The 20,128-nt window shown below is 41.8% G+C and overlaps 1 protein-coding gene across 1 annotated transcript in view; it reads left to right on the forward strand.

The window, feature by feature from the left end:
• The window catches only part of TBC1D19 (TBC1 domain family member 19), a 161,580-nt gene that overhangs the window by 59,650 nt on the left and 81,802 nt on the right, over positions 1–20,128 (forward strand). The window contains exon 11 of the mRNA XM_063459906.1: positions 2,231–2,343. Within this exon, the coding sequence (XP_063315976.1) occupies positions 2,231–2,343 (113 nt within the window). The remainder of the gene's footprint in view (positions 1–2,230; positions 2,344–20,128) is intronic.

The following is a 20,128-nucleotide window of genomic DNA, read 5'->3' on the forward strand; positions in this document are numbered from 1 at the left end:
TGAGATCACTGCAAATCTAATGTAGTTGTTGTCCTGTGCTTGAATATGTGCCTCTCTCCTTTTGGATGTATGCTATGTTACATTCTTTGCAAATAAAAAATAAAAAAAAAAAAACTAATAAAAATGATACATTGGAAAAAAGAATTACAGTAAATTAAGATATTGACGAAAAATTAAAAGTATTGCAAATTTTTAAAGTACTAGAGAAATCAGATGACTTTCTAGAATGTTTTTTTCTGCTCAAATTGCTGTAAGCTGAATGGATTCATAGATATAAATTACAGCCCAGCATTGGTAATCGAAATCAATTATGATTTCTGACTTTCGCTTGAATCATGAGACTGATATTTTACAGCCGTAATGCCAAAGGCAGAGACTGTTATTGACTTAAAACTAGACTTTACCCGTGGTTGATATGTTAATCTCTGTTGTTGAGCATGATAGATAGGTTGATATCAGAAGATTATCTATAAAAGAAATTGCATATTTTTGACCACTTCTCAGGTTGAAGGTTGTAGACCACAAGTATCATTGATGATGCTATTGATTGTCATCAACGTATTATGGCCTCCATTACATAAATATTGTCTTGCAAATTGAATAGGAAGCCTATATGTTACAATGAAAATATCATCTTTGGAAATTCAATTCCATTTAATGGTGCATAACTGTAATGTCTGGGATCCTTAAATGAAATGTATTTATTTCTAGGTAATCTACCAGTTCATACCTGCTAACATTAAGAGTTATGAACACAAGACAAGGTGTTGGGCATGCTGTGACATGCAAGAAAGGGTCCCGTCCAGATTGACTGACATCATTCTGGGCAACTGTGCGCGTTTCATTGTTGAACCTCTCTTGCATGAGCTGATTGCCCTCAGGCAACTTCACAGACTTTTACAGATTTTTTGTAATCTAGAGAATTTATATACATAGGCTATATTGCTGTGAATCTCTGTAACACTCAATGCACACACAGATGTGTAGTAGAACTACATATAGCATATAGCAAACGTTTACTCTGTTTTTTAAAATTCTTTATTTTAAGACCGGGATAAAGAAAAAGCAACACAAAAAAGCTGTATTCGGTACTAGGTCAACAATCCTGTCATATTATGCAATTAAAACAAACCACAATAAAGTATCAATGGAGCATGAAATCAGTCATTTTAACTCACTTTTAATAAGCATGAGAACGCTCCAAACAGTAATGTAAGGGCAGAGATGGAAAAAAGGGAGCAAGCATGTGGGTAGCACTACATCTTTAGAACCTCAAGATAAGACAGGAATATTTTTACTCTTTTACTAATTCTGCATTAAAGCCGTTTCTGCAGGTTACATTTAAGGCAGCTTTCTGCGGATTTGAAAATCCTTTCACATCAAATATGAACATGGATTTGAAGCTGAAGAAATGCATTGGGTGATTTAAGCTAGATATAGGGTAGTGTCAGGATCGGGACAGGGATCCAACACGCAGAGTACAAACAGTAGCCAGATACGTATACCGGACCTTAGAATGGCCGGACTAACGTAAGTAGTACCGTATAGAATGGTCAAACACAAGCCGAGGTCGAGGGTAACAGAAGACAGGTAAGCGAGAGACAAGCCGAATCAAGGGTAACAGAGATAAGCAGAGTAAGGATAAACAAGCCGGGTCAAAACCAAAAGGGATAATAGAATACACAAGCACTGAGTGACTAGAACAAGCTAGAACCACGACAGGGCAATGAGCTAATGAAGGAAGCTCTGTTAAATACCCTGTTCAGAGCAGTAACCACACCTCCGAGACGTCCTGATTGGTCCTGCAGCAATTGACTGACAGGTCGATCCGGGGGAGTGTCCTGATGATGACTTCCTGCCTAGATGTTGTAAAAGGCAGTCACTCCCTCGCGGCCGGCCTTGCATGACCGGATAGACCGCGGGAAGGGAGTCATCAGACCGTCTGAATGGTGGAACAGCTAAGTCTCTACCTCTTTTGGAGGTAGAGACCACAGGTACCCTGACAGGTAGTAATCATAATATATTGATGTGGTTTATCTAAAATAAAGACATTACAAACAAAGAAGTACACAATATAACAATTCACTGTATTAGAATGTTCCAAACCGTAATGAATAAAATAAAAATAAAAGTCAAGCAACATGGCCTGTAACTGAATAAATAGATATTACTTGTATGCACATTGCTAAAAGAGTGTACAATATAATTTTAAATGTGTATTTCTCTCTAGTATTAGCAGAAGATGACAGTGCTGCAGCTCAGCAGTTTGTTCGTCAAGGATGTCCAACTTCACTCCGAGCCGAATTATGGGCTCTTATCTTGAACATCTCAAACCAAGCAGAGGTAAGAAGAAAATCTGTTGTATGAGGTATTTTTTTGTTAGTTGTGTAAGTTTTTTTTAAAGTTTCCTAAACAAACTGTATTGTATATGTTTATTCTAAATAGTCTGTTTTGTTTTCTTAATGCATTTAATTTCTTGACAAAATATTCCTTTATTATTGAACCACTCTGGGTGCCATAATGACTTTCTCGTCTTACCTCATAGAGTTAAATTGTTTTCAAACAGTTTAACCCCAAAGTCCTCTTAATGGCACCCATCTACTCAGCCTCCATGCCTACTCCTACTGCCTCTGCACCAGAAGCCTTTCCCTTGGGTGCCGGTGATAGGTTGAAGTTGTCCGCTGCAGTTCTCAGTCTATCACTGGCCACACATCAAGAGAAATGCTTTAGAAAGCTACATATGTTTCTAGTTAAACTGTTTTCATGTTCTGCCTATATTTAGAGCTAGAAAACAAGATCTATACATGCTAATAAATTAGTTTATTTTTATGAAGTGACAGAACTGTTCACTTTTTCTTGTTTGGGATTATTATGCGTTCTTTTATGGTTCACTTGCTCGGCTTTCTCTTTCATTATTTCAAACTCGGAGAATTGTAGAGTTGGGGATTGAAGAGGATAAATGGATGTTTTGTGGTAGTATGCTACCCCACTAACGTATCTGTATCAGAATGAGCCTAACTTATTTGTATCAGTCTACTTTAAATTGTACCTTTTGTTTTAAGGTTGTTACTAAACTATATTCAGCAACAAGGAAGTCATTGAATGTTTGTTACCAATGTGCATATGCCACATTAATGGTCACTTCATTTTTGATTCTATAAATAATGCTGATTATAATTAAACGCGAAAATGTAAGATTAATCACTTTAATACAATATGACCATTTAACTTGGTGACTGTGGAAAATAACTATACAGCTTCTTAACCCTGAAGAATTCAATAGAAACAAAACTATTTAGCGCATGCATGATTTACACATCATGTTGGCCTCACTTCAGCTACCCCAAGAAAGAAGCTCATTCTCTGCAGTGATGCTACAATCTCAGTGGAGAACAGGAGATTTGGATCTGGACACTATAACTGACGTAGCGGTTTCTGGCAGATACATCACTTTGCTCAAGGCCAGAAGAGGCTTTCCTCTGTTTTTTATTTTATTTTTTGCTTCTGTTGTATGATGATACAACTTTGTAAATGTTGTATCATCATATTGATCGTAACGTCTATTTTAATCTGTGTATACTGCTATACTTTAATTTGTGTTAAAATGTGTGATGTCAATGTGTGAGAATAATTGACTGAGAATATCCTGATTATTATGAACTGTAGTAACATTTTTATTCTGTATTGTAGAGGACACATGGTATATAATTGTATTAAACTCCAACTTTTACTTTTGTGCTTTCCTATCTTGGTCTTTCTATAAGGTATGTAGGCCTGCAGCTGGTGGTTTTAGGTGTCTCTTGTAGTGTGCACATATAGGTCTACTAGGTTAAGTAGGAATCTTTCTATGCCAATATATTATTTTATACAAATAAATGGTGGCAGATTGAGGTGAAAGGCCAATAGCTCATTTCATTAATAAAGGGTTCTCTTGAAAGGACTTAATAAAAGCAGTATAATCTCTGCCGTGATGAAATTCTCACCGTAAGGTTTGAGAGCAGGTGGTTACACTCAATACATTCTATTTATCAATTTCAAGCTTTAGGTCAACAGATAAATAAGCTCAATATACCAAAAATAATTGAAAAAGTTTCCTTTTATGTTGTGTTAAAGTATTTTATATACCTCTGTGTTAATTAGTATATCATTAGAGCTTGAGTGGTATGGGATATAATTAATAATTCACAATAGGCACTTAGCATTCAACATATAAAGCTACTGTTCTTCTATACACTAGAAACACAGGGAAAAAAAGTAGAAAAAATAACCCTTTGTCTGTGTTCTGGGTGTAGAAAATGAACACTTCATCTTCTCCGAGATAAAATATATAAAAAATAATAATAATAATGGATTAGAGCAGTAAAATCTGCAAAATCAATCAAGCAACTCAGGAAGAGATTAAATCCATGAATTGATATCTGACTAGCAAAATGTAGGCTAAAACAGCTGATTCGGAAAAATCCCAAAACTAATCTGTGTTAGTCTTTAGTTAGAACTTGGCTATTTTAACCTCATTTTTGCATTTGGATTTCTATTGATTACAATTCAGAATTTAGTGAATAAGCCTCAATGTGTGGACGTTTTAAAGGAGTCAGAAACAACTGTTGAGCTCCCATGGAACTTATCATTATAACACCTCTCTTTGGATAGATACTGTCACCTCTTCTGTTCCCCATTAAGTGAAAAAGGTATTTTTTTAATAAACAATACTGTTAATATCCAGCTTTGTATGTAAAATGGCTACCACAACTGGAAACTAGTAGCTGGTTCTTTCAAGTTGTTTTCTGGATGCAAATAGATGCAAACAGATCTAATTATACCAAAGCAGCGCTGGTTGAGAGTAACTTTTTGAATTTATTTTAGATTTAGACTTTAAAAAAGTGTTTACTGGTTTATTCATTATTTTATAGTGTTTCAGTGCATACATTGTATTCACTATAATGTATTCTATGGGCGTCTAGCTGAAATGTCCTTGCTATGAAATTGGCCAAGTATTTAATTTTTTTTGTTATGCCTCCTGTATCTTTTTCTTGTTTTTATTTCCATTGTTTTTATTAATTTTTTCAATGTCAAATTCCAGAAGATGCATTAATGTTAGCATTAAATATATCCACATCCAGGAGTATATGCATACAGTGCATTAATTGACTCACATACAATGAACATTGAAATCGGTGGTTTACATAATATTTAAGTATAAAATCAATGGTAGGAGGATAAAAGCAAGGTGGAAGAAAAAAGAGGGTGGAGAGGTAGTGATGTAGAGAGATGGGTGGAGGAGGATGGAGAGTGGGAGTCTAGATGGATTGTGTCTTGATTGGGTGCTTTACTGTCGTGTTTTTTTTATTTTAAATTTCCCTCTCTTCTTATTGCCTTATTACATGGAAGCGTGTCTTGACCTCGTTGAGGGACAGTGAGTTCCTCAATTCCCAGTTTTATGCTATTATTGTTTGTGATGACATCTCCAACAGGTATCAGGTGTTTGATGGTAGAGATGTTTTACACTGGCGGGTACCATGTACCATTTAAGGATTCATTCATTTAAGGATTCATTCATTTTCTACTCAATTCAAAGTGGTTCAGGCAAAGTGGTTTTGTGCATTTGCATTATCGCTTTTTGTCATATTGCCAGAGGAAACGTATAGTTCAGGTCTCTTTGCCACCTGAACATATAGGCTAGTTTCCCTTTTGATTTAGTTGTAATGAGTTGTTGGTAGCTAGCAAAGAGTAAGGGTCATGGTTTAGGACTACTCGTTCAAAATCATTTAGGTCATGTTGATTTGGAGGGGCATTTTAAGGGATGCCAAGAGATGTTTAATTCATAGGAATGTGAAAAGTTATTTTGAGGGGGGGTTGTAAAGATGCGAGAGTTGTGGAAATGCTTAGAGGCCTGTTTCGGAGTGTAGTTGTTGAACCTTTGTGATTCCTGCATTTTGGCAGTTATTTAGTTGTAAAGAGCTTCAATGTATTCATCTGGGACAAATACGGTGGTTGGCTTGTGTAATGTAACTACACCATTTCTGGAGAGATTTGTTATGGTTGACATGTTTGATAGCCTTGGTAGAAGCTGTTTAGGGCTCCATAGAAGTTGGGCGAGGGAATGGAGCTGTATGCATGTGTTCTCCATTTCTGCCCAGGGTGGTGCAGCTGAGTGTGTGAATAAGGTCAGTGATTGTTCCATAGATGGGGCTATGTAATATATATGGGATCCCCAGTCTGCCCTTGGAAGGGTGTAGATTACCTATGACAGGTGATGGTTTGTGTTTCCATATGTATCCATTGATTAGGCATGGATTTTGTGTGATTATGTGAATTGGTAGTGCTATGGAGAAAGATCTCAGCAGATAGAGAATTTATGATATTTATGATTAGTCCCTTCACCAAATTGATCATTCCGAACCAAGAGATCTTGATCTAAGCTAGTCCACTGTTGAAAATGTTAACTGATTAATAAGTGCAGAGTGGATCTTTTAAATGACAGAGTGTTGGTTTGTTGTAAGTTTTGTGCTTAGGTAGGATATGGCTATGTATTTTCCAGTCAAATTTGTAGTCTGACTGTAGTAGGAAGATCAACGTCTGGGGTAAACTGATTGAGGGCTTTTGTCTTATTGGTGTTGTTCTTGAAAGAGTATGATTTGCTATAGTTGTCTACGAGCTGAAGAAGCTAGGGTAGAGAAGTCAGAGGGTTGCTGAGGGAGTGTAAGATATTATTAGCGAAAAGGGCCTTTTTTGATTACCCCCACTGGTGTTGAGAAGCCTGGATGTTGTTTTATTTTATATGATTCCAGGGCTAAAATAAAGACATAATGGGAAGCCCTGCCTTGTGCTGTTTGTGATCTGGAAAGGGGGAGAGAGAAAAAAGTTTAAGACCATAGCGGAAGGAGCGGTCTTGCTCGCTGTTCGAAAGGAGAGGTAAAATTATATTTACAGAGAATTATGTACATATAGTCCCAAATAAGCTTATTAAAGGTCTTCTCCACATCTAAGGCAAGGAGGAGGCCTTGTTTTATTTGTGGTACACATTATCTCCAAGACATTTAAGATTCTCCTGGTGTTCTCTGACGCTTGTCTTGCTCATGAGAAATATCAGGTCATTTAACATTGAGACGGGAGACTAGTAATTTTGCATAAAGTTTTGTGTTGAAGTTTAACAGTGATAAAGGACAGAAATTTGAGCATTTTGCTGGGGTTTCCCTGGTTTGGGCAACATTTATTAGTATATTTGATATAATTATATAGGGACACTAGATGGTAAGTATTGTTGCCATTAATTATAATTATGATTGGTAAAGCTGTCAAGCCCAGGTGCCTTGTTTTTCGGAGGGGTATTTGATAGCTCTGGTTATTTCCTGGTCTGTCAATGGCGGCTCCAGTGTCTCCTTTTGTGTCTGACTCAGGTGGGGGAGATGGACGTCTTCTAAAAAGTCATGTATTTGCTGTGGTGGGGGATGGTGGATCACCTTGTCATATTGAAAGTTGTATAGGGAGCAGTAAAAGTCTGAAAATTCTTACACTATGTGAAAATGTTTACAAGTTTATTTTCTTGTTTGTCAAAGATTTTTATTTGAAGAAATTTAGCTTTAAGCTTCCTTGCTAGCAGCTTTCCTGCTTTATTTCCCTGATTGTAATGTGTATGTGGTAATTTAGTGAGCTAACGTTCAGTGGTCTGTAATTGTATTGCAAGTAGTTCCTCTTTGACTTTGGCTATTTGTTTACTTTTGGGTTTGGACAGCTTTATTTTATTTTCATTCTCGAGGTTTGCCAGTTTGGTTATCAGAGTGTTTTGTGTTTGTTGGAACCTTCGTTTCCTGACTGCTCCTTGTTTTAGAAGTATGCTTCTAATGACTGTTTTATGAGCGTTGGTGTCTTGGACACTGGTAAAGTCGCCCTATATAATTAAGCGACCTTTACGATGGCTGATCAATTTAGTGAGGCAATGGGTCAGAAAAGAATATTGGGTGTATATAGATTCATTACTGTCACAGGCTCATTATTCAAAAGGCCCACTAGTATGATATATCGTCCTTCCATACCTTTGTGTTGGGAGGTTAGGGTAAAGGAGATGTCCTTGTGTGTCAGTATTATCACACCCTTGGACTTGTTTTCATCATATGAATGATAGGCTGTAGGATATTTAGAGGATTTCAACTGTGGGGGGTTAAAATGGGTTTCTTGCAGACATCTGCATGGGGTTAAATCAGTGGAAATTGTGGAAGTCTATTCTGCTTTTGTGTGGGATGTTGAGTCCCTTGACATTCAGGAATAGGACTGAGATGTCAGTGGCCATAATGATATGATTTGTGTGAGCTTGTACCTGGTTCATATAGCTGAGGGTCTTCATCATGTTGTGCATACATTTCTCTGAGGCTGGAGAGTGCTTATACAGTTCGCAGGGAGTTTCAGATTCTGATGCAGTGTCCCAGAGGAAAGATGATGCCATTTTGGGTTTGGCATGCATTACCTTGGCAGGATTGCAGAGAACGGCTGTGCCCCTTTGGATCATTTGTGTACTTTCCTCGGTGCCATCTGGGCTAGAGTAATTAACGTTTGATCAAGTTAGGCTGGTGAGCTGTGTATTGTGGTACTTTTTTTGTCATTGTGGCCTAATTCGGAAGGAGCTCAGCTCACATGTGTCCATTGCCCTTTATTTATTATTTCCTTCCTTGTGCTGGTTCTTAATACCTAGTCGCATCCATTTTGTTCTTCTCTGCTCATGTCTGCTGTTTGTCCTTCTCTGGTATTGATTTTACTGATGCATTGTTCTGCCCATTGAATGTCAGGTTTTGTCAACTTGACTGCTAAAAAGGTAATGAAGTCCCTGCTTCATGAAAAATAAAGTGCTCATGAAAAAAAATAAAAAGTATTTAGTCATGGGCAGGTGTATATATAGAAGCATGTTTGATGAAGTTTATTTGTGGTGACAGAGCCGCTTTAAGATGATTTCCTGGCCTCTGGTTTTGAAAACGGGAAATGATTTCAGTTGTAAATATATTTCCAGTTAAGAATGATTTTGCACATTGCATAAAACAGATGTCGCAAAGTAAACTCACATTAATCACATGGTTTATCGCTTATTTGGAGAACCTGTCTTGGTCGTCTTTTCACAGCGGGACTTTTTAAACCTTTTAATTATCTCCCCAAAAAACCTGCGCAGAATAACGGTCAGCTCGGACTGACAATATGTTCTCTTAAAAGTGTCACTCTGAGTTAATTTAATAATCAGCTGGAAACAATTCTAGACTCTGTCAACATTTATTGTCATGCTGTTCTGATTATAATTGATCCTCAAAACCAGATCATGTGATAATGTGAAGGAAAGGGAGCACATGGACAAGTATCTAGTACAGCTTCAAGTCTGTCAGGTTATTTGCTAAGATGGATCATTTTAAACAATGCAATAATAATGATTTTGTGTGACAGCAGTTGCCCTGGGCTTGAAACTCAGGGTTCCAGATTTAGTGTTTTAATGTGTGTGTGTCACGGCGGCCCCCCTTGAGAATGGGGACATAGGGATATAGGTTTTAGTTTGCTAGAAGGGCTGTGACGGATTAATGGTGGACTCCTTTTCACAGTGCCATTTTATATCTCAGTCACCCTGAACTTACTGGGGGCACACGGTGACCGGGATGCCTGCCGAGACTAGACTTCCAGAATGGTTGACTGTGAGGGTTCCATGCCCCCGATCGGGACAAACCTGGAAAATCTGTGGAAGTGCCAACTTGTCAGGAACTTTAAAAAAGCCTGCTGAAAATGTAATTTGAGGTTAATTAAATCAGCATTTATTGATCTAATTATCTCCCAGACACCAAAGTACATGGATGGGATCTCTATTGTTTTCAGTTTATTTTTTCTAAATAAAAAATAAAAGGCAGCTGCACCCAGATCACTTCATTGAGATAAAGTGGTCTGGGTGCCTTTTAGAGTTCCTTTCATAAACAGATAGGCAGTAAGGGGGAGTGGGGAGTGGGGAGTTAAAAGATGCACAAGAAGTGATATGAGTTACACAGAAGAAGGTGAAAGAGGTTAAGAAACATACCGTTGAAAGGGGGATTAGGTGAAAATACGCAGAAAAGTTAAGGAGATACAAAGGGGATGAGTCGGTGAGAAATACCAATGTTTACCTTTCAGTGTGGGCAGGATGCAAACCCAACATACATTTCTGCTGAGAATAAATAAGAGAATGATGGGAAGCAGCGCTTTCAGCTGAAGTCCAAAGGAGCAATCTGAAAAATAGAAGGGACAAAACCCAAATAGAAGGGTTTTGTCCCTTCTATTTTTCATATTGCTCCATTAGAATTAAGGACTTCAGTTGAAAGCGCTGCTTCCCGTCATTCTCTTATTTATTCTCATCTATGACCAGAATGAAGAGATTCTGGTTTGGGAAGTTTGAGCACCTACAGATACAAAAAAAAGCGTCAGGAATCTCTCTCTTATTCACATAATTTCTGCTGGGTGACAAGTCACCTAGGTGTGCCTCTCATGAAACCAACCCCCCCCAAAAAAAACATATGGAGTTTAACCTTAGTGGGTATAAAAATCATTTTAGACTAGGTTTGAACTCTTAGAATTCTAGTATCCCATTGTATGCACAAGATATAATATACACAGAATAATACGTATTAAAACACTAACAGTGTTTCAAAATATCTTTAAAATGTAGGGCCAATCCCCAAAAATCTAATTGCCTTTTACAGCTAGTTAATGGTTAATTTGTGTGACGGACGGCTGTCACGGAGTACCATGCCCGCCGTTTATTTGTGTGTTTTCCCTTTGTATCGTGTTGTCCCTCTGTGTTTCCCCATGTATTTCTATGCCTTTTGTGTATTGTGCCGAACGGGGACCACCCCGATATCCCATTTAGAATGCTCATTAGAACATTCTAAAACTGCAGTGGAAAACCATTAACGAGTGCTCCCCTGGTAGGCTGCCGGTTCACATAGCCAACCGCCAGCTAGGGGAAGCATTCGTATCTCGAACTGGCGTGCCCGCACTGTTTCATGTCATCTTGTTGGGGTTCGCCCTACCTGCTCCTAAAGGAGCCATAATAACTGTTCCCCTACCTGAAAGCTGCGAGGCTAGGCTCGTAGCTGCCCAGAGAGCACTCCTTCTGGTGCTACCTATGTAGACACGGGACCCCTGGAGCTGTGAGTTGGCTTCACAGCCGCAGCGTCCCGCTGGCCACCTGGAATCCATGCTGACCAATAGGAGAAGGAGCTCCCATTTACACTGGGTTCCCCTAACATGCTGGCACGAGGCAGCGCTGATTGGTCTCTGTGGAGCGCAGGCGACCAATAGAAAAAGGAGCGCCCGTTTAAACTGGGTTTCGCGCCCTTTCTCCTGATTGGGTGGCGAAATCTCTCTCCCCCCTGAGCGCTGATTGGCATGAATTGTTTCGCCTTTCACCTGATTGGTTTGAATTGACTGGCCTAAATCAATCAACCCCGTAGAACTAATTTCAGGATGTACAGAGCCTCGAGCATGTGTGACCCCCTCCCTTCCATTCTCCCTGTATGTAATATGTTTTAATGTATTCCCTTTTACATGTGTGACCCCCTCCCTTCCCTTCTCCCTGTATGTAATATGTTTTAATGTATGTAATTGTTGTCCTGTTTGTATCTCCCAGAGCAAGAGATGGTTATCTGTAACCCATTCCCCCTTCTGCCTGGGACTAAGGGAAGTGTACTGAAAGACTTGTACTGAAAAGAGTGGAGACCCCCTGCGGGTGTCTGTATAAATTCCCTGTACGAATAAAGCATTGTGAGTTAGACTCCCAGAACTGTGTCCTCGTCCCGTTACTGGGGGGAAAAAAGGGTTAATCACGGCGCCAGCTTGTTGCAGCTGGTGGAGAATGCAGCGGAAAAGTGCTTGTAAGGACTTAAGCTCCTGGGGCTGTGTGTCGTCCAGCACCTGGGAGCATACAGAGCTAGTTCCCCTATCCAGCCACAGCTAGGAAGCGGAGCCTTGGCAGAGGTACCCAGCCGGGGTACAAGGAGCTCCGTCACAATTTGTTAGTGAGATTATGCAGTTTTAAAACTCATGCCCATCACAGCTAGTATGAATAATTTCGAGAACCAGATAATGTGTGACTGACAGTATAGTATTAATATTGTGGGTTGCCATATCATTTTTCTTGGTATAACCGATGCCAAGCTAAAGTAAATTCCATAGAAATCTTCCTGCTGTGTCGGTGAAGCCTTAAAATAAAGATACATTTGTAAAAACTCTGTGACATAGAGCAATTTGCTGAGATTTTATTCTGATGTTATTTGCTGTGTGACACATCAGCATAAATAATTTGCATTCTAACAGCCTCCTACTGTACAATGATTAAATGAAGGCAAATAGAGCGCTAGCTAATAAGCTTATTAAGGTAAAATTAATGTTGCATTTCCCCAAATCAGGCAATTAATTAGTCGGCCTCGGAGTTTGACCGACACGCCGTCCATATAATTGAAAAAGATAAACTGTAAATAAACTAAAATAAAAAGCCAACTAAATAAATATAAAGCTATATTTATAAAATACACAGAAATTGTTACAAGTAAAACACATAATGGATAAGCACTTATTAAAGTATGGTGCTGTATAAACCTCCGGTATTGCCACACCAGTAATAAATAAAAAAAAAAAAAAAAAAAAGAGGGATACAGCACTCTCCACAAAATAATATTGTGTCATTTTATTTAGTGCACATCCAAAAGCAAACAAATAGCAAAGTTTGGGCTCACACTGGAGCCTTTTTCTCAATTTGGCTAACATTTCATCTATATAATTGAAAAGATAAACACTAAATAAATCAAATGTTATATTTGTAAAGTACAAAAAAATGGTTGTCTGTTTCCATCAAGGATCTAATGGTAGAATTATTTGAATATACCTGAGTGTAATGCTTTTTATTTCTGCTGCAAAATTAAAGCAATACTATAGGCACCCAGACCACTTTGTCTCATTGAAGTGGTCTGGGTGCAGTGTCCTTTTCCTCTTAGCCCTGCAGCTGCAAACATTGCAGTTTCAGAGAAACTGCTATGTTTACATTGCAGGGTTAAGACAGCCTGCACATTAGGCTCATCAGCTGACGTTGGCAGAGCCCAATCTAGCATCAAGGGGCTTCGGTGCTGGAATCAGGTAAGTGAAAAACTGGTTATTTAATCATTTGTTTGCCACTGAGGGGGCCACGAAGGGCCCTGTGTATTGATAACACTAAAGACTTCCTTTACATTGGTGCTGGAAGTTTCTTTGTTTAAAGGGTTACTCCAACCATTTTTTTTTTTTTTTTTTTAGACATTCTTTATTTATGAGAGATTTTTCAAGTAAGGAAGGGGTACAGAAAAAAGGAAAGGGAGGGGCGGGGGAAACAAACATCAAATTGCAAAGAATGACATACATCGGCTCAGTATATCGAGCCCAGCATTGATACATAGTCGAGTATAATGTTTCACCAATGACATTGTCACAATCAATGTACAGCGTGTCCGCCTAAGCGGGTTGTGGTTGGCGATGTGGGGCACCTTCCTCGGGTGTAAAATGTATTACAGGCGCGTCTATAGCTGTCAGGTGAGTCAAAGGTTGGGTATAGGAGGGGGTGGCTGGGTCTGGGAACTAATCTTCATAGGGATATGGGTCGGGGTAGCAGGCGAGGGTATCAGGCGTCTCCTGGGGGGCCGGGAATACGGGGTCAGGCCCGTCCCCGTGCAGTATAGGACGTCCAGGGGTACCATTGGAGGGCGCACTTGTCCGAGCGCTCCCGCAGGGACGCAGTTAGCATTTCCATCCCACGGATCTCCTCAACCTTGTCGACCCATTGCTTGTAAGTGGGTGCCGCCTGGCTTTTCCAAAGCAGCGGGATAAGGCTTTTCGCAGCAGAGAGCAGGTGTATTGTGAGGGATTTTTTGTACTGTTGAATGGGCATGGATGTGTGGTGGAGGAGCATTGCCAATGGCAAGAATGGGAGGTCTGTGTCCGTGATTTCCTTAATTTTGTCGTGTATCATGTGCCAGTATGGAGCTATGCGTGGGCAAGACCACCAGATATGAAGGGTGGTGCCCAGGGCGGAGTGGCATCTTCAGCAGTCGCCAGAGGTTGTACCGTGCATGTGTCTGAGCACTTCTGGGGTTCTATACCATCGCGTGAGTAATTTGTAGCTCATCTCCTGGTATTTGGAGCTAATGGAGCATTTGTGGGTTAGGAGAAAGACTTTGCCCCACTCCTGGGCAGTCAAGCGCGTGTCCGTCTCCCGCTCCCACCTGTCCGTGAACCCCAGTGTGCCCTCATTGTCCGGTGTCAGTAGGCGTACGTAGAGGTGGGATACAGCGTGATCAAGGTGTTTTCTGTCGGTGCACAGTTGTTCGAAGTCGGTCAGTTGTCTGTGAATGTGGTCTTTGCCTTGAATATTTGTGTAGTATGTCTTCACCTGGTGATAGTGGAACGCGTCTATCAGGGTCGGTTGCTGGGTCGATATGACATCGGGTAACGGTTTAAGGGCTCTGTCTGCGATCCACTGATGCAGGTAGAGCCAGTCCGTCTGGTGAAAATTTCGCATTGCCGCGGGGGTGAGACCGTCCGCGAGAGACGGGTTATGTGTGATCGGGGTCAGTGGGTTAGGTGATGTGGTGAGCCTGTGCGTGAAGCGTAGTGAACACCATACCCTAAGGGTGGCGTCTATGAGGGGATTTTGGAGTCGGAGCTCAGAATATGTAAGGGAGCCAAGCCAGAGTCTAGCAGGGATCGTACCGCGGGATTGCTGTACCTCCATGGACACCCATCTCCTGGCACCCGTGTTCGCGTGCCAGTCCACCACCCTTTGTAGATGTGTGGCCTGGTAGTATCGTTGCACGGAAGGTAGTCCGGCCCCCCCTGCTGACTTTGGGCGTTCCAGGGTGGCTCTGCGAATGTGGGAAGCGGAGCGGTTCCATACAAAGCTACGGATGTCTCTGGCCAGTGTACGGAAGAACGATTGCGGGATCGCGACAGGTAATGTCGTGAAAAGATATAGTAGTCTGGGGAGGACATTCATTTTCAGGGCTTGTATGCGGCCGAACCAGGTGAGATACATTGGGGACCAACGTAGAAGGTCCTTTTGGATAATTGCGAGTAGGGGGGGAAAGTTCATCGGGTAGAGTTGTGCGAGATCTCTCGGTAGCCAAGTGCCCAGGTACCGTAGTCTATCTGGTCGCCAAGAGAAGGCGAACTCTGAGCTCAACCGATCAACCAGCTCGGTGTTATCGAGTAGAGGCAAGGCCTCTGACTTGGTCATATTCAATTTCAAGTTGGAGACTCGATGAAAATCGCGGAACGCTTTGAGGAGGTTAGGGATGGAAATTAAGGGTTGTTCCAGGAAGAACAACATGTCATCAGCATAGGCGGCAAGTTTGTGTTCCTCTGCTTCCAGAGTCACCCCCTTAATACCCCCGTCCCGTCTGACCGCCTCCAGGAAAGGTTCTAGAGAGAGGGCAAACAGGAGGGGGGACAGGGGACAACCTTGCCGCGTGCCATTGCTGATGGGGAAAGGTTTCGTTAATGCACCATTGACGCGAATGCGCGCTGTCGGGGTCGTGTACAAAGCCGCCACCCAGTTACGCAGCTGCGGGCCAAATCTGAAGTGGTGGAGGGTGGACGCGAGGTATGACCAATCTACCCGGTCGAACGCCTTTTCGGCATCCGTCGATAACAGGACAACCTCGCGTTTCTTGGATTTAGCGATATGGATGATGTTAAGGGCCCGGATCGTGTCGTCACGGGCTTCCCTGCCCGGGATAAACCCGACCTGGTCTGGGTGAATCAGATCCGGGAGGAGCGGGGAGATCCGCAGTGCTAGCGCTTTAGCAAAGAGCTTAAGGTCCGAGTTTAGGAGCGAGATCGGGCGGTAACTCGAGCAATTAGACGGGTCTTTACCTTCCTTGGGGATTATTGTGATGGTGGCGGCTAGTGTGTCCGTCGGGAACTGCCCTCCTTCGCGAATCGAGTTCAGACCTGAGAGAAGTTTAGGCAAGAGTGTGTCACTAAATGTGCGAAGGTATGAGACCGGTAATCCGTCCGGGCCCGGTGCTTTGTGAGGTTTCATGCACTTTAGAGCACCTCTAAGTTCGTCAAGTGTCAGGGGTAGTTCTAGGTCCTCCGATTGTTCCTGGGTGAGTGTTTTGGCTATGTGCTGGGAGAGGTAATCGGTGATTTGTCGTTGGTGTGTCTGAGATGTTTGTCCGTGTGCGGTCTGTGTCTGGTTGTATAAGTCAGCGTAGTAGGTCTGAAAGGCTTCAAGAATGCCTCCTGGGAGTCGCGTGCTACGTTGGCTGGGTGTGTTTATTTTATGAATGTGTTGTGTCCGTCTTTTTGTCTGGAGCATCCGTGCTAAAAGTCGACCACTCTTGTTAGAGTGTTCATAAAAGTATCTGGCTGACTTCGACAGTGTGTGCAGCAGTCCCTGCGAAAGGTGATCCCTAAGTTCCCTCCTAGCTTCAGTCAGTTGTAGGTAGGTGTCGTCGTCCAATGTCTGTTTGTGCATGTTCTCCAAGTCAGTAACCCTGGTGGTGAGATTGGTGAAGTGCTTGAGTCTATCTCTCTTACGCTGAGTGCAAATGGCGATGTAGTGGCCCCTCACAACACATTTGTGTGCCTCCCAGACCGTCAGGGGTGGCGTGTCCGGGTTGTCGTTAGTGTCGAAGTATTGTGTGAGCGTCTGATGTGTGGATGCGCGGGTGACCGGGTCAGTCAGCAAGGATACGTTCAGTTTCCATTGCCTATCCTTTGGTTTGTAAAGTGGGGAGCTCGTGCAGACTGTAACCGGGGCGTGGTCCGAGTGGGTCATGATTCCAATGTGCGCGTCGCGTAGGAGGGAGAGGTATTCCTGGGGCATGAAAATGTAATCAATACGGCTATAATGGCGGTGGACGTGTGAGAAGTGTGTGTAGTCTCTGTCATCGGGGTGTGCGGTTCTCCAGCAGTCAACTAGTCCTAAGTTAGTAAGAGCCCTAGTAGCCGTCCGCAAGCAGTGCGGCGGGTGCGTGCATGTTCCTCGTGACGTGTCCAGGAGTGGGTCAAGTGGCATGTTCAGGTCACCTGCTACCAGAAGAAGCCCCTCCCTGAACTTGTTCAGTCTGTTTAGGGTGCGGGAAAGAAAGGTGTGCTGGCCGCGGTTAGGAGAGTATAAGCATGCGAATGTGTACGTGTGGTCAGCTATCTTACCCTTGATAAAAATGTACCTGCCTCCCGGATCTCTTTGGGTCTCTACGTGGCAGAAGGGTGTCTCCAACCATTTGTTAATACATTTATTTTTAATTTAGAATGCCCTACGGAGCAAGCAGTCTCCCCTCCTTATAAACTTAAAAAAAATATTTAACTTACCTGGAACCCTATGCTAGTTACCACATACCCCTTGACATCAATGCCTCCAACGCAAGGTCCAATCAAATGCTTCTCATAGCATTTGGCTCTAGGGGGGGCTTGCAGAAAGGGAGGGTACAGTGAAGCTTCCCCTTGCATGGATAGAAGCTGACCACGTCTGTCACGAGTGCATAGTGCGCGTTGATGACAGACCTATTTGTTGCATAGAACAGCCTGCACATACAGGTTGGAGCACCCCTTTGAAGGACCACTATAGGCACCCAGACCACTTCAACTCAATGAAGTGGTCTGGGTGCCAGGTCCATCTAGGAATAACCCTGCCTGCTGTAAACATAGCAGTTTCAGAGAAACTGTTATGTTTACAAATGGGTTAATCCAGCCTCTAGTGGCTGTCTCATTGCAGCCGCTAGAGGCGCTTCCGCGCTTCTCACTGTGATTTTCATAATGAGAAGACGCCAGCATCGATAGGAAAGCATTGAGACTGGCTGAAAGCGCGCACAGAGGGAGCCTCTCGCTGGAAAAAGGTATGAATTTAAACCCTTCCTCACCCTAGAGCCCGGCGGAAGGGGGACCCAGAGGGTGAGGGGGACCCAAGGACCCTATAGACCCAGGACCCAGTGCGGGCAGTGTTTTCCTGGCACTATAGTGGTCCTTTAAGAAACATAAAGTTTGTAAGAATAGTTTTAATATTGAATAGAAAAGTTCTGTTAAGTAACTAGAATGGCCTATATGTTACTTGTGTGTATGTAGTCTGTGCGTTGCGCTATGTTGCCAGTATATTTTATCAAATATATCAGTTATCTGGATTGTTTTACACAAATCCTTTTAGAGATTTTTCAATACTATAGGTTGCATTCTATGCGTCTTTTATGGGATATAAAATTATTCTCACATTTTGGTTCAAATCTGCTTAAAACTATGATGCTTTTTTATTTTTTGAAAGCTTTGTTTTAGTACTACTGGGATGGCTGGGAATTGCAATTACCTTGCTTTAGAAGCCAGATGACCTTTGTGAAAATTGCTGCAGTATTGTTTTCTATTCCATTTTTATTTTCATACAGATCCTGATAAAAATGTAAACAGTAGAAGCAGGTGTTGTAATTTGCTCGAGAAATAATTAAAGGACAGCCTGAACCCAAATCAAAGCTTCTCTCCTTGTAAATAATATATCTATTATTATTACTGCGTAATGCACTCGAAGTTGGAAATCTAAACAACTGCCTAGAATTGTGATTATGAATACTGTACTTACACAGATGAGATAAAGAATTATTGCCACGTCTACCCTCCCTCCTCCCCCTCCCCCCACATTACATAAAGGGACATTCTGGGCACCAATACTACTTTAACGCATTTTATAGATCTTGGCCTAATATGCTCAAATCTTTATAGTTTTTGCATAAAATAAATAAATGTTTTGCAGAATACTAAGCCTAACATCCATCACTCAAGAAAAAGACTTCATTTTCAAAAAGGTATGCGCAGCTCAGCCACTGACAGCATTGAATGATCTAAACAACAACATAACCTACATTAGAATCAGAGGGCACACAGGGAGGCATGTAGTGAGGATATCACAATCTGTAGTTTATCTGACAGTCTGTAACCAGGTTGTGCATTAAAAGACGCTCACTTAGGTGATGTTAGGGCTGAAAGTATGCAAACACCTTTGATAAGGAAGTCTTTCTAGCATGAGAGGTGTTGATAATGAGGCTTATAGTGCCAATTTTTTTCATGCAAAATCTATAAAGATTTGAGCATGCAAAAAGTACAATATATTAATAAGGTCACAGTCTATGACATGCATTAAGTATTGGTGTCCATAGTGTTCATTTAACGTGAACCAATTAGAACATTTTTACTTGCCTTAAAATGCTTCCATATACATAGAATTCACCATATATCCTCTAGGTCGTCCTCTGCTCCGTCATGCCACTCGGTTCCTATAGCGCCGGCCAGGAGCTAGGAGTTGCAGCAACTACAGCACACTCAATGTGGTTGCTATGGGTGTGGAGAGGAGGGGTCCTTCCTGCTCTCCTATGTCATTCAGTGATGAGGCATTCACTGACAGCTAAGAGAAAAACCTATTTTAAAATGGGTTTTTCTCCTAATCTATACATTTGCTAGCACAATGTATAGATTGTATTTTATGCTCAATCTAATGAGCATCAATTGTTTTGGGTATGACGGGTCACCTTTAACTATATGCATTGAAGAGTGTGGTGTGTTGAAATAGTCTGGTGTGAAGTAGACTGTAATTAAACATCAGTTTAGCATTTTGAACTCCATGAATAGTTGCATAGAAGTAAACAAATATTAAATGTGTTTGGGGAGATATGGGCTGCAGTATATGCAGTGGGGGATTGGGTGATTGGGATTGTAATGTGGGAGATTGGGCTATAAGGTGTAGGGGGATAGGGATTGTAATGTGGGAGATTGGGCTAGAAGGTGCAGGGGGATAGGGATTGTAATGTGGGAGATTGGGCTAGAAGGTGCAGGGGGATAGGAATGGCAATGTGGGAGATTGGGCTATACGGTGTAGGGGGATAGGGATTATAATGTTGGAGATGGGGCTATAAGGTGTAGGGGGATAGGCATTGTAATGTGGGAGATTGTGCTAGCAGGTGTGGGGGGGATAGGGATTGTAACGTGGGAAGTTCTACATCATCTGAGAATCTACATTTTGCCCATCCCTGCTGTAGTGCATGTTCTCTCAGAGAGGACAGAGCTTCTGCCTGAGCATGGACTCCCCAATGCCCCCAATGCTCCCCAATAGTGGCCATACCTACAC

The sequence above is a fragment of the Pelobates fuscus genome, chromosome 6 (genome assembly GCF_036172605.1).
Source record: "Pelobates fuscus isolate aPelFus1 chromosome 6, aPelFus1.pri, whole genome shotgun sequence".
Taxonomy (NCBI): Eukaryota; Metazoa; Chordata; class Amphibia; order Anura; family Pelobatidae; genus Pelobates; species Pelobates fuscus.